Raw genomic sequence first — 15,428 nt, 5'->3', positions numbered from 1 at the left:
TCAGCCAGAGGGCCAACACGGCTGCACCCCCACTCGTCTGACGTGGGGAGTCGCGCCCGCCAGGTTCTCCCTCCGGTGCGCTGGAGTTGTCCGCCTCACTTCATCAACCCCAGTTCCTCAGGCCCCTCAGCTATCTCTGCTTAGTGCTCCCCCAAGGGTTGCAGTGCGGCTCGAAGAATGGCACTGGGGGTGGTGCCGCGCCTATCCGCCCGCTCCACGCAGGCACCGTCTCGCCAGCACCACTCTGGACACAGGAGCGCTCCGCCCAGCCCCGCCTCGGTGCCCACTTTACCTCCGGGGTGATGGAGTGTCCGCCGGAGCTCCTCGCTCCGCGTCTGCTGTGACGCGACTCAATGCCTCCAGGTGCCGCACCAATTGGGCTCCCAGGCCTCAGCCCTATGCTGTAGTCGTTCGGTAATGTCGCGCACTGGGAGGCCGCCAGTCCTCCTCCCCTGCTCCGGGCCGATGGGGCAACCCACCGCGCCGAGGGCAATGCTCCGGGACCCCCGCGGTAAGTTACGGCAGGCCCAGCACCCCCTCCAGCGCTCTCGGTGCGCCCGGTGGTCCTATGCAGCCACACCCAGGCGCGAGCAGCTACCTCAGTCCATGGTCTCTGGCCCGCGTGCTAGGCCGCCGGTGTTCCGCACCTCTGCCAGGAAACGCTTCTGGAGGCCCAGAAAAGGCTCCGCTGCTCTCTCGCCGGACTTCCCCGGCCCCGCCTGCAGCAATCTCACGGGCGGCCCGAGGCCAGGCTCAGAAACTCCAGATAAATTGTAGGCCCCTCCGGAGCCAGGGGATTATGCGTGCGCCATCTTTGGCTGCTTGGCCATGCCCTCAGAATCAAACCGCACTTAACCGGCATTCTGCAATAGAGCAGCGGCAAGAGCGGTAAGCCTTTAGCAATGAATGTAAAAGCCACTATCAGGAAGAACGCTCTGGTGGCACGCACAAGCGCCTAAGATAGAAAACAGACTACCGATGTTGAATAAATTGAAATACAACCAAGGTTAGCGGGCGGCCATCTTTAAATGTATAATCCCTAACTCAGATAACAAAACAAAGTATAATAAAGTCAACAAACTCCATCCACATATCAAAATAATAAAGCAAGAAAATGAATAGCATTTCTGTGCTCAGCAAAGAAAACATCCATAATACCAATAAATATGTGTTACACCTTAATTAAAGATCACATTTCCGACAAATCGTTTAACCCGTGTTAGCAGTCCCAAATCTTTCAATCAAACATGCCTCCATTCTATCCAGAATGGAAGCTATCTCTCTTCCTGTTTTTGTTTTTTCCACCACATAAAGTATAGACCATTTGATATCTTCAGGTATATGATTTTTTTCAATGTAGTGGTCAACCAATGGGGCACCATGCACTACACACCTGATCCTAGACGTGTTGTAGGATGCGTGTTTTAACTGGCTGTGTGGTCTGGCCTATATTTGTAAGAGAGCAGGGACAAGTAATACAGTAGATCATGTTTTGTGTATTACAATTTGAGAATCAAAGTTGGTGATGAATTTTACCATTCACTTCTATATCCTTGGTCTTCTCTGTAAATTTACAAGCCAGACAATTATTGCATTGAAAATGGCCAATGATTGGTGGTAAGTCTAGCATGCTCCTCAAATCCAATCTTTTCTTTGTATTTGAAGTAAAAGGTGCATGTACTAAAGCATCATAAATATTACGACCTCTTTTAAATGCAAACAAGGTTTTTTTTTTTTGCCCTACTGGATAAATTAATTTCAGGTTCCTTTCAATAATAGCCCTGACTCGATTGGCCTTAGGATTATATGTAAGTACACACGTTAGAGGACACTCCTTGTTTTTTTGGTTAGGGGTTAGTAAATGTTCTCGAGGGGTGTACCATGCCCGCTTGCAAGCTCCTTTGACGATTTTCTTCGGATACCCTCTATCTAACAACCTTGATATCAGTGGCTCTGAATTTTCAAAATAGTCTTCTTTACTGGAACAATTCCTGCGTATACGCAGGAACTGGCCATAAGGCAAGTTCTCCTTAAGAGTGCGAGAGTGATTACTTGAAAAATGCAATAGAGTATTTCTGTCAGTAGGTTTTTTATATAGACTAACAGAAATACAACCATCATTTGATTGAATCCATAAATCCCCAAAATTAATACGTTTGCAGTCAGAAGCCAACGTGAAATTCAGGTCAGGTGTCAAATGGTTAATCCAGTGGTGGAAGGTAGAAAGTGCATGCAGATCGCCTTCCCAGATCATAAAAATATTGTCAATATAGCGTAACCACATATTAATATGTTTTTGAAAGGGTTTGTTTATATCATAAATCCATTTATCTTCAAAATAGGCCAGCACTAAGTTTGCAATTTCGGAAGCAAAATTGCAACCCATTGCTACACCTTTGATTTGTAAGTACATATCGTTGTCAAAGGTGAAAACATTGTTTTTTTTAAGCACAGCGTGGCCAAACTTACTATAAAAGAAGTAGGTACGTTATGAGGGCCAGTTCTCTCATCTAAATAAACCTTCATTATTTCTAATGCCTCATTTTGTGGGATGTTTGTGTATAGTGCTTCTATATCTAAAGTGACTAGTAGTTGTGTTCTTTCATCAAATGGACTACCTTCAAGTTTATTAATCATGTGCATGGAGTCCCGTACATATGTTTTTTTAAACATCACTTTTGGGGAGTTTTTTATGTTTTGGCTTTTTCTGTCGGACTTTAGAACTGTAAATATGTAAAATAGGTAATCCTCAAGATGCACTTGTAACATATATGGATTTTATAAGTCATGTTATCTTATGGGGATTTTACTTTCTCTTTTGGTGTAGCTAAGTAATTTATCTTTTTCATCTATGCACATTGGTGATTTTTAGGGTGAACAGGAGTGGTTGCGTACCCCTGGTGGTCTGTGTTGACAAAGTAAACACTATTAGTGTAGTTATAATTTGATATGTTGTGTATACAGGCACTGTTCTTGATGTCCTGAGGAGGCCAGATTTATAAAGGCCGAAACGCGTTGACTACAACAGTGGAGAAATGCATGTTGGAATTTTCGAAAAGTTGGATGTTAAAAACGTTGGATCGTATCGGATATATTTTTACCAGCGATAGACTGTTGGTTGATGGACGATATGCCCTTTTCATTATTTGCATTACCTCTATGTAATACTGCTTGCCACTGAATGGTTAAGCAGCTTTTAGGTTAATATATAACGGTGCTTAAAGGAATTACTGGCTTATATGTTTTTAACATTGTTTTGTTATGTATAGCACTTCAACAATGTTTCTGTCTTTTTAGGTTTTTGTTTGTATAACTCATTTGATGATTATAAGGCTTGTTTGTTAGTTGTCACACAGACGCAAGAGTGTGACTTGTAGACACTAAGCATAATTTAATTTGACTGATTTAACTTGAATAAAGAAATAACTTTTCAGTGAATAATTCATGTTTTCACTGCGGTACTTGGTGGTGTACCTATCCCTACTGGATATTTGTATTTTGGTTTTGCCAAGTCAATATGGCAGTAAACTGCGTACGCAGGCACTGCAGTGGCAGGCATGAAACAAGTCTAAAAGGCTACTTCTGTGGGTGGCGCAACCAGCGCTGTAGCCCAACTAGTAGCATTTAATTTACAGGCCTTGGGTACATGGTGTACCACTTTACAAAGGACTTACAGGTAAATTAAACATACCAAATAGATATAAGTCAATCATACCACGTTTTAGGGGAGAGAGCACATGCACGTTAGAACTGATTAGCAGTGGCAAAGTGCTCAGGGTCCTAAAGACAACATAAAGAGGGTCAGAAACATAAGAGGAGAATGGCAAAATACTTGGCGATAACCCTGCAGAAAGGGTCATTTCCAACAGACCCCTTTTGTGCAAAATGCCCACTGTGGGGCTCACTACCATACAGAAAGAATCACAAATACATAATGGTTCAAAGGTGGATTGAAAGGAGCTAGGGGTAGAAACATTCTAGATTTATATATTCATTTTAAGTTTATAACCTTAGAAGAACAAATCAAGTTTAAATAACATACAATAGGCAACATCTGCAGAGAATAATTCGATTTAGGTGGCAAGAGGCGTGGAAGAGCTTTTCAGACATGCCAGGTGAATAATTTACCTTGAAAAAGATCCTAAAATGTACGTAATGTATTGCGTCCATTTCATCATTTTAAAAGCATCAAGAGTGGATAGGTCTGGTAGGCTCCCCAGCTGGTTGTCAAAATTAAATGTGGTATTGCTACCTTAAGAAATGAGCAAAGCAATAAGGTGTGCACCCACATTAAGGACATATCTTGCAATGTACTCTTTAAACCAGTGCAATTTGCTATTGTACACTTAAAATATATGATTTTCTTCATTACTACAGAAAATAATGCATTACAGAAGAGATGTTTGCCCTAAATGTGGAAAGTTAGGGGTAGGCTTTTTCCGCTTGCACTGGGAGTGCTCCAAAGTGAAGAGAATCTGGGCAAGGTCACAGAAACTGAAACTTGAGTTATTGTTCACACCAAATCTTAAGAAATGTCTTTTCAAACACTCTGCAGCGCCATTGAATGTTAAACCAAAAAATGCAACACTGTGTTTTTACTTTGAAAATTCCTTAACGCAGGACTAATTTGCTAGGATTCAATATAATACCACCATTTTCAATCATTTTGGCCAGCACACGAGCTGCAGGATTCCCGTCAGCTGTCCGACGCCATCATCATGGCCCTCACAGTATAGAGTAGTGCAGGAAATATTATATTTGACACTATACTGGTGCATAAGTTCTACATGTCTAGAACATAAAGCAAAGTCTAAGACATTAAGTAAGACAAAACGTAACATACCTTTTTGGGACACAATTTCAAGCCAAAGGTTCTCTTTAAACATGAGATAAGGTGCTTGTGATGCTCAATAGTCATTCCATGCAATTCCCTGCATGCTAGGATTATTGCCTCCTTGGGATGAGTTTCCAACCAATTTAAAATGTCCTTTAGAGTGTCCTTGAAAGAAAAGAATGCATAATGTCAGGAATGACAGTTTAATGAAAATCAATGTGAAAATGTGGTGGTGTGTAGTAAAGTAGGCAAGACGACAGACAGCAGTCCAGAAGTACATAACACTGAAGTTGGTTGCTAAAGAGGAATCCGTGAGTTAACACCCTGGTAATACAATTTTTAGTCTTGATTCCTATCTTCACCTAAACAAATATAGGGTCACTTCCTGCAATGGTATGTGCTAGTGTGACCGACAACTACTATTACACTGCAACAGTAGCAACGTTTTGCAGTGCTCAGCACAGGACAAGCGTGGATCACTAGGCAATGAAGAATAATGCATCTCCTTCAAATAGGAAGGATAATGTAAGTAGCCATGATCCTAGGATGATTGATGGAGACTGCTATTTGCTCTGTAAAGTTCTACTCCACAAACACTCCTGCAAAGTGATCACCAGCAGTCAGTTGTTATCCAGCTATTAAGCTGCTGGCAGGAATTCGTGCACAACCCAGAGAGCAGCCCTACCAAACCTGGTCTTTGCAATACTGGAAAGTCATTCCCCCTTCAGGAGATACAAACTAGGGCCAAGTCATGGAAGGCGGACTAGAGGCTGGATGGCCACGTCATTAAGCCTAGTCACAGCCCTGGCAAGCAGATATCCCTAGTGCTACAAGACAGGAACGTGAGGCACAGAAGATGGTTAGGAGCTGTTAAAGAGGTACTGGCAATTTCTAGCGTAGGCTGTTTACTGTTTGCAACCACTAAAAGTGACCAACTCTGATGGGCGAGTTGAGGGCGTTGGGGGGAGATAATGGCCTAACTTTATAGAGTATAGTACTTTGGCACAAATTTTCATGTCTTCCTCGACAGGAGTTCCTGGTCTTGAGGGCCCTGGGTAGTCTTCCTAATACTGAGAACCACATAATGGAGGCGCTGTCTAATAACAACTGAGTGCTGATTTCCAACACATTGCTAGGAGGTAAAGAGGATGTAGCAATGAGCTGGAAAGGGTTATCGCCGCCATCCGTGCAGGAGTGGTCTATGATACTGTGGTCAATTATGGCCATGGGGATGCTGAAATCTGATATGCAAGACATGAGAAGTTAGTTTTGCACGGTATTGAAACCCCTAATTGACTATTTGCAAACACACTCTATTTAATACCCTACCTCAGAACTCTTCAAACACTTACTTTGTATTGATAACCCTAACACTTAATAGAAGGGATGTAATGAGACTAACGAGAAATGAGGGCCGGATCTAGTTTAAAAGAGATATCTATAGCACCTTGAGATATATATATGTAATTATTTACTATGAATGAAAGGTAGCAAGCTATTTAACCCTTTCAAGTGGGAAAGTAGGAGAGGAATGTCTCCGTCATGTGAATCTGTGAGTCTGACAAAGTATAACAAACATCCCACAGTCAATAGTTGATGAGTGTTCATCCAAAGAGGAGACAACAGAAAAGGTGCTTCAAAATATGTGGATTTCTACTTCTCTGATGTTTTATTCAATGGTGGACAGATTTTGTTATATCTCAACCAGGAAGGACTCGCTTGATTAGCAGGATTATACCAAAGTGCTAAAGGACATTATCTCACACAAACAAGTGGATGTAGCAGTTGCCTGATCTCCAAAAATGAAGTGGAAATGGTATTTTTTCCCAAAACCTCTAAAACGATTATGAAGAAACTGTTTTCAAGAGTATTAGCTCGCACTATTTATGAGGCACTGATTATTTTACTACTGTCCAAGTTAAACTCAACAAGTACATCTATATCACCTTTTTGTTATCTTAAGATAGTCCATATAATACTCACAATCTCCAAACATTGTTTGTCACACATGAAACGTCTACATTAAGATTAGGAGAGCCACTCCCTATATACAGTGAAAACGCTTTTTGTGGTATTATATAAAATTAACCCAACATTACAGGCTGTTTTATTCTAGCAATGCTGCCCAAAGCATTTACTTTTGTAAAACGGACCTTTCTCAGATTTGTTTTGGAGAATAAGAGCAGGAGAGTAGAGCTGTTGAACACCTAACCCTATGCACAGGGATCACCTCCAAAAGATTTAATATTTCAGGGATACCAAGCAGGGCATGCACTCCGTTTTGTTATTTGGGCTGATGAACAAGCCACTAATAAGCACAATTAGACACAGACAGATTGAAAGGGCATTTGTATGACCACCCATTGAAACGAACCTCCATTTACATTCTAATATATGGTAAGTATTCAGATGTTAACCAAACTCCTTTTACTGAATGTGTACAAATATTTGAGGAAAAGCTCGGTCAAGTCAAAAATTTAACCTGGTTACCTTTGACCAGTCCAATACAGGAGTAGAAAGAACAACATATAGGTTTAAAAAGAGACCAGATTCGGTTACATATTTAGGAATTGTGATTAGTAGAGAGTTGGATCTAAAGTTGCATTCTAATTTAGGGACAGTTGTTGATAATTTAAAGAATCAGTTTAAATGATGGGTGAGGCTCCCAATCTCAATCATAAGAAGGTGTTTCAGAAATAAAATTATGCTTAACAATACTTACGGAGGCCTTAATTAAGAGTTGTAGTATTTCACCCTTGGCAATAACTCCAGGTGGAATGCCGCATCTTGCAATTTCAAGTCTTTGCAAGCCTGGGTTTCCGGGACTGGAGACATGGGCATCACTTGAGGGTCAGTGGGCTGCAGCACAAGGGAGCAGACAACGCTGCCCCTTACAGACAGAGGCCTGCCCTGCAGCCTTGTGCCCCCACAACACACCCGGACGTCTCACACGCTGACACTTTCTACCTTCTCAGAGAAGGTAGAAAATATAAGCCTTTTTTCAAATGAGGAAAACAGATCCGAAAATGACCCAGTATACCTAGGTCCAAGCAGTTATTGCCCTGCAGAAAAGAAAACTCACAGTTGCCAGAATATGGTGCAGGGATACTAGCCAGAATAGTAGATGCAGGCCCTACTGTATTCTGGCAACAAATTCCAAGATAGTCGCAAGAAGGACATAAATGTTTATTTTTCCTGAATATCCTGGTGTAGCACCTCAAGGACCTTTATTCTAGCCACGTTGCCGAAACTGACTTGGCAATGGAAGCGGTCTGTTGTACACTGGAAATCACTGAGTCATATAACTGGGGTCCTCGAGGTTGCATAACATGTTTAGTATTATCTGATGTCCCAGGCTAGATCTGCATCTTGTTGTAACAAGACCAAACCAGAAAAATCAAATATCCTAATTGAAAAGATACTTATTGAGCCTGAAATATTGTAACCCTGATGAGGAGTAAAGGTTTTGATGCCTCTTCAGAAGTAACAAAGCTTTGCTGAAGAATGGCAGTCATTTGTCCCTGGAGGTAAATATCTATTTTTTCCACTGCTGCAAATTGTTAAAAAAAAAAAATCATTTCTGCACATTTAGTAACCTTTTCCCAAATAATGACTGAAAACCTCAGGATTCAGAAAAGCGTGTGGTCCTCACTGCTGGCAACAATTCTATATTATAAAAGGCGGCAGACATTAAGCAAATATTGTGAGAATTTCTTGAAGGCTCTCAAATCATACAAAATCACTCCATATTAACATACCAGAAACAATTGCTTCTAAGAATTCAAACATACATGTCCAGAACATTGTGAGAACTCGGTTTGGAATAAATACTAACAAAGGTATTTCAGCCAATGTAAAAGGTATTAAATCAGAAGCACAATTTATTAAAACTTAAAGCGCTGCACATCTTATAATGTATATCTAGTTTGCGCAAAATAATTCCCAGGACTGCTTAACATTTTAATTGGTGTGGCTACTGTCTGGGGTCTGATAGTTTGACACATTGATGAAAAAGAGGTGGACAAACATCGCCTATTCCTTAGTGTGGATTTCCTGGCTTTACAATGAAAATATCTACCAGTGTTAGAATATTGGTTTGTTTAACTGTGCTACTAGAGAAAAAGAGGGTTGTAGTTCTTTGAATTGGGGGAGGAGGGGCTCCGCTTTCCAAGAAGGAAGCACTCAGGGACACTTTGTAGTGTCACGACATTATCAACTGCAATCTACTGTGCAATCACCCAGCCCAAAAAGGTTTTTGGGACGAAAGAATCAATATGCGGTCAATCAAAGATGGTTTGGAAATACAAGTACTGCTAAACTGGATCACTATTCTTTTTGGTTAATACACTAAATTAATTTTGCTGGTGTGATATAAAGAGGAGAGTCACGAAGAATATTTTCTCGTCTGCACATGTGCAAATTAGGACAGAGTTACACTTTGAGTAAATAAATTAATGAAACACGATGCAAGGGTGTAATTGGATTCTCTCCAGAAAGTGTCCTGGAAGGAAACTATGCTCTTCGGGTTTGGACAAATGATTGGGGCGCATGAGCTTGGTGCCTACGCGCCAGTCATTCATCGTCTCTATCTTAAAAACTTTTATCAGTGAAAGGGTTAAAGTATATCAACCACGAAATCAAAGAAGGTGACAGAAATCAACTATTCGACCAATTATTGGTATCAAGAAAGGGATGCAATTGGCAGTACATCTTGCAATAATTGTCCATATCGACATATCGTAGCCAGTCTAATAAGTATGTATTTAATCCACCTGAAGAGTCTTGGCATCACAATGCATAGGTCAGTATCGCACCCCCATTGCATATTATTTTTGACTTTTACCAATATATTAAGAGTCAACTGACCTTCCATCAGGCAGACTGGTTACAGCGAGGGTCGACAATCACCTATTCATGTGACCCCCTGTTCATTAACGAAGTGCCCAGGGGCCCCATATGTCCTTTGGTCCCACAGTTGTCATTTGCATCTGGAAGTACATTTCTGTATTATTGTCAATCAGCTCTGGCCAAACGACCCCACACCAGTGTATCCAGGCCACAGACTGGTGGAACACAAGGACAGAGGCCACAGTCATCACCTGCCAACAGGCAAGTGGTACCGCCAGACCTTTGCAGAGGACACAGGCACAGGGGGCTAGGCCCAGTGGGAGGGCATCAGTGGCCGAGGGGGGAGGCCAAAGAATGGATGCTGCAGCCCAGGAGGTTATCTCCAAGGTCCTGGGAGCATACCACCATACACAGGACAGGATGAGCCAGACCGTGGCCACCCTGGACCAGAATCAAAGGCTGCAGATGGCACACCACCAAGAGGTCATGGAGCAGTGGAAACAGCTCAATGCCACCATGGCCGCCATTGCAGGGGCGCTGCTGCACCACTTCCCAAACCCAGCCTGAGACCCCCACAAACCAGGAAGCCCCTACCACAGACCATGATACAGACCAGCCATCAACATCAGCAGCAGCTACTGGACTGGTGCCACTATCTAAGGACACAGGAAACCAGAACCCCTACCCGTACAGTCCAACAACAGGCACTCAAACTGTCCCTCAGGCCCAGATATGGTACTGGTACACGTGCCAATACCAAGGCACCATCAAAGAAGTGACTCTGACACGAACGGTCTCCCAAGTGTGCCACTGAACACCACCCTCACCGGCCAATAGCAACTCAACAACCTGCAAGGTACAGATGGACATATTACCACTGCACCAATCACTGAGACCATGTACCCAGTATGGACATCTACCATCAGCCCACTTCTATCACTGTAAAGCGCACCATGGCATCCCTGACACCTATTAAAACACATTTACACTAATGTCAATGCCCCCCTGTCATTAAGTTGAATCAAATCGAAGTGTGAATACATTTGCCATTGAAATCCAATAAGCAGACCTTTATTGCAGGAATGGCACCCCACGCACAACATGGTGTGGAGTAAACAGAAATGTCTAACTAGTTATTCATCATGTCACATGGCACTTGAAAACCTTGTTACAGTGTAAATGTCTACAGATCCAACACCCCCATAGAGAATAAGTCAGACCGACAGTATGCAGTACAGACAACATCAGCAAACAGTACCTCTTAGTCACTGGAGGTATAGTTGGATCAGTTGGTTCCTGGAGTGTACATCTTCCCCCTCTTCATCATCACCATCACTCTCATCCCCTCTCAAAGGAAGCTGTTCTGGATATACAGCACCCTCCTCCTCCAATAGGGGAATAGATTTCCTCACAGCCACGTTGTGCAGGATGCAGCAGGCCACCACTATTCTACACACCTTCTCAGGGCCATAGCACAGGAAAACCCCAGAGATATGGAGGCATTGGAATCTAGCCTTCGGGAGACCTATAGTGTGCTCAGTCACCCTCCTAGTACGTCCATGGGCCTCATTGCAATTCCTCTCAGCATCTGTTCTAGGATTCCTCACTGGTGTCAGGAGCCAATGCATGCTGGGGTAGCCAGAATCACCTGCAAAAGTGGGAAAAACATGACTGTAACGAACTAGCCTCAGTTGCAGACAGCCTGGCTGTCAGCAATGTTCAGTACAATTGTCAGCCACACTCACCTATGATCCATCCTCTGTCCCCTTGTAGTTGTTCCATCATGTGTGGCACACTGCTGTTCCTCAGCACAAATGAATCATGGACTGATCCAGGGAACATGGCATTTACATGTGAGATGTACTGGTCTGCAGTACACACCAATTGAATGTTCATAGAGTGAAAGTTCTTCCTGTTTCTGTAAACTTGATCACTTACTCTTGGTGGGATGAGAGCTATGTGGGTTACATCAATGGCACCTATCACATGGGGAATGTTGGCAAAGGCATAAAAGTCTGACTTTATGGCAGGTAGTTCAGCACTTTGGGGAAACCTCACATATGACTGCACATGTTGTACAAATGCACCCAGGAATCTGGACAGGATGAGGCAAAACATTGGCTGTGAAAACCCTGCACCCATGCCCACAGTCACCTGAAAAGAGCCCGTGGCCAGGAAATGGAGTACAGAGAGCACTTGCACTTCAGTAGGGATGGCATGCTGATTCAGATTAGCCGCTCTCAGTGCTGGATCCAGTAATGCACAAAGTTCATGAATAGTAGCACAAGTGAGTCTGTAATTGATAATGATGTGATGTTCCACCATGGTCTTCAAATCAACAAGTGGTCTGTACACAGATGGGGCCCTCCCTTGCCAAATGGGTCTGTACCTAGGAGGAGTGGAGAACACATGTGAGGAACACAAATTAATTTGCACAACATGTTGCGTATATAACACTGCTGTCAAACAAGTAGGTGACACATAAGCATTGTAGGATGTTAAACTGTAGTGACATGTCCTAATAGATACATCTGGACTGTTGTGGTGAGTAAATTGTCTTTTAGCCATGCGTTTGAGGGCTGGGGTCCATGGGGCCAGCATGGGGCCAATGACCAAATAACTGCGTAGTAGTTAGCAAAATGTCAGCCCCCCGTCATCCAGATATGTAGCAGTGGAAGTGACCTCATACTGCTAGCCGTTGTCATAATGGAATAAGGGGGTGTTCTCCGCTGTGCACCCATTCATTGTTTAACATGGTTGTCAATGGGGAATATGGGCCTATCATGATCGCCACCAGTGGTGACGGTGCACACCGCCGTGGAGCATACACTATTTCGTCACCCCAGCTTCACTTGACTCCCGGATTCCGTGCATGCAAGTACTCCACTAAATGTGCTGCTGTGTCCTGACTCTGGTCCTGGAAATGGCACGAGTCACAGGGGGAAAGGTTCCCGGCCTTCACCACGGAGGAGCTGGACAAGCTGGTGGACAGGGTCCCACCCCTGTATGCCAAGCTATATGGTCGACCAGAGGTGCAGGTGAGTAGGCGGATTGGGGTTCATGGATGTGTGTGATGGTGGTGGATGCCTGTAAACATGTGTGCACAATTTGTAACTGCACAGCCATTTAATGCATGACAATCTGCTGTAATGCAATCTGTGAGGTGCTGTAATGCTGTTTTAAGTGTCTGTCCCATATGGGATGTATGGCCAGCGGTATCGCATGTGCTTTTTCTGACCTCAGTGTTTCTGTCCTGTGTGTCTACTACAGGTCAGTGCCCATCAGAAGAGGGGACTCTGGCATGCCGTCGCAAGGGAGGTGCGGATCCTGGGGGTCTACAACCGGCGGAGCACCCACTGCAGGAAGCGGTGGAAGGACCTTCGGCGTTGGGCAAGGAAGACCTGCAAAGCCCAGCTGGGGAATTCCTCCTAACGAGGAAGGGGTGCCCGTCGGACCCTGACCCCCCTAATGTGCCGCATTCTGGCGGTGGCATATCCAGACCTGGATGGGCGCTTGAAGGCTGCACAGCAGACACAAGGGGGTGAGTACCAAGACCACTGTATGCCTCCTTGATGGATGTCTGAGGATGCTGTAGTACGTATGCAGTCTAGTGGCAGGAACTCTGACTGATGTCATTTAGCATAATGGCCCCCATGGGCAGATAGATGATAAGGGGCAGGTCTGCAGTTCATCAGGTCCTTCTGTAATGTTCGAGATGGCTGTATACCAGGGTTATGGCCACTAGCTAGGGGCATAGCCATAAGTATAGCTGTAGGTGGTGCATGTTGGTATATTTGTTGGGTGGAAGTATGTGTGAACCAGATATGTACATCCATTCAGTTATTTACAGATTTCTCTCCTGTTTTGTCTCCCCACACCTGTACTCTTGTGTTGTCTGTGTACATCAGCATCATCTGGCAAGGGCGCAGTGGCACCAGTGAGTGGGGATGCACCGGCCATCGGTTCCTAGGAGGCAGAGTCGAGCGACGCCAAGGGGACCAGTGGGTTGGAGGGTGAGGGGAGTACCACGGGGGAGGCAACTACCACTGGAGGTAGTGACTCTGATACCTCCTGCAATGAGAGCTCCCTGGCGGTGGTGGACCATAGTGGGCCCACCCATTCTTTGACATCTTCCTCCACCCCCCATACCATCTCTGCCCTTCCAGTTGCACCCCACCCAGTTGCCTGTGCCCGCTCACCCAAAAGAGTGGGTGTCTCCTTCGCCCCAGGCACCTCATCCCCTGCCCCAGTCAGCTCTGCTGCCCTCACCGAGGAGGCTATTGACCTCCTGAAGACCATCTCTGTAGGGCAGATAACCATTGTAAATGCCATCCAGAGGCTAGCATCCCAGATGCAGCAGTGCAATGCATACCTGGAAGGTATTCACGGTGCCATGTCTGGCCTACAGAGATCTTTTCAGGCTCTGGCCTCCTCTTTGACGGCAGCCAGTGTCCCTGGACTTTCTGTCCCCCTTCCAACCACCTCTATCCCTTCCAGCACCCCACTCCCTTCACCCATCCCAAGCACAAGTTCACACAGCCATGCTCACACCTCAACACACAAGAAGCACACAGAGAAAAACAAGCACCACACTTCCCACCACAGGCATACACACAGCCAACATACAAAGGAACACACAACAACATCCACTTCCCCCTGTGTGTCCACCTCTCCCGCCTCCCTGTCTGTCGCCTCTTCATGCACACTCACAGGCACTGCACCTTCATTCACTGTTTCTGACCCCATTCTTGCAGTCACCACAACATCAGACATCCTGTCATGCATCCCAGACACCACACCTGCACTCACCACAACTATCAATACCAGTTGCAGCACACTCACCAAACTTGCAGACACCCAGACAATATCCATTTACACTGGCAGCCTGTCTTGTCCCACTGTGTCCGCCCCCCTCCTCCCATTACACTCAGACTTTCCCAGACACCCACCCCGTCTCATCCCTAAACGTGCACACCTCTTTGCCCTGTCCACTCCTCCCATGTCCAAGTTCGCCCCAGTCCGCCCCTCCCATTCCAGTGCACCTTCTCCTGTTAGCAAGCGGCCCTGTGTTGGCTCAGGAGCATCTGCCGCCCCCCCGGTCCAAGCCCGCTCCCTCACCTTCCAAGGCTAAACCCAATCCCCCCCACCCCCTCAGATGTAAGTCCCCACCCCGCCACCCCCTGCCCCTGTTCCCTGAGGTGCCTGGCTGCCCCACTGATGCCCCTTAGCAGAACCAAGTGCACATGTTGGAGTCAAGTTCGGGCCCATACGCCTTTTTGATAAGGACTGGCCAATGGCCTCATTTGGACAATCTGTTGCTCCTGGAGCTTTAATAAAGTTTGTGTGCCCAGTGTTGGTGTTGGCACACTCTGGATCTGTGGTTCATCGTTTCATTGTGGGGGAGTGCTGTGCACATGTGGGTACTTTGGGCAGTTTGTCTTGGCTTGTGTCGGGTAAGTTCCTCTTTCTCAGGTGTGTGTGGCTTTTGATGTTGTGAGGGGTTGTGGGTGCGCTGCGGAGTGGGTATGTAACTGTGCCCTTTCTTCCCTTGTTTAGTAGGTCGCAGAACTTACCGTCATCGTCTTCGGTCACGGTGGTATATGGCAAGGAGCAGCACTGGCATGATTTGCAACTCTCTCCATGTCTGCTTCGGCACGTTGTGTGAGCCTCCGGTGAGTGTTTCCTTTTATTTGATGCGTTTCCACCAGGCTTTGCGTGGCGGTGGTTCCCGCCCCGGAACGGACGG

At 45.2% G+C, this 15,428-nt stretch overlaps 1 protein-coding gene across 3 annotated transcripts in view; it reads right to left on the bottom strand.

Annotated features, from left to right (window-relative positions):
• PLCXD1 (phosphatidylinositol specific phospholipase C X domain containing 1) overlaps positions 1-15,428 on the bottom strand; it is a 138,850-nt gene that overhangs the window by 30,789 nt on the left and 92,633 nt on the right. For all 3 annotated transcript variants that reach the window (XM_069204304.1, XM_069204305.1, XM_069204303.1), the window contains one exon: positions 4,844-4,999. In XM_069204304.1, coding sequence (XP_069060405.1) covers positions 4,844-4,999 — 156 coding nt within the window. The remainder of the gene's footprint in view (positions 1-4,843; positions 5,000-15,428) is intronic.

Source organism: Pleurodeles waltl, chromosome 8, assembly GCF_031143425.1.
Source record: "Pleurodeles waltl isolate 20211129_DDA chromosome 8, aPleWal1.hap1.20221129, whole genome shotgun sequence".
NCBI classification, from domain to species: domain Eukaryota; kingdom Metazoa; phylum Chordata; class Amphibia; order Caudata; family Salamandridae; genus Pleurodeles; species Pleurodeles waltl.
The sequence above is the reverse complement of the archived record's forward strand: the minus strand, read 5'-3'. Positions and strand labels throughout refer to the sequence as shown.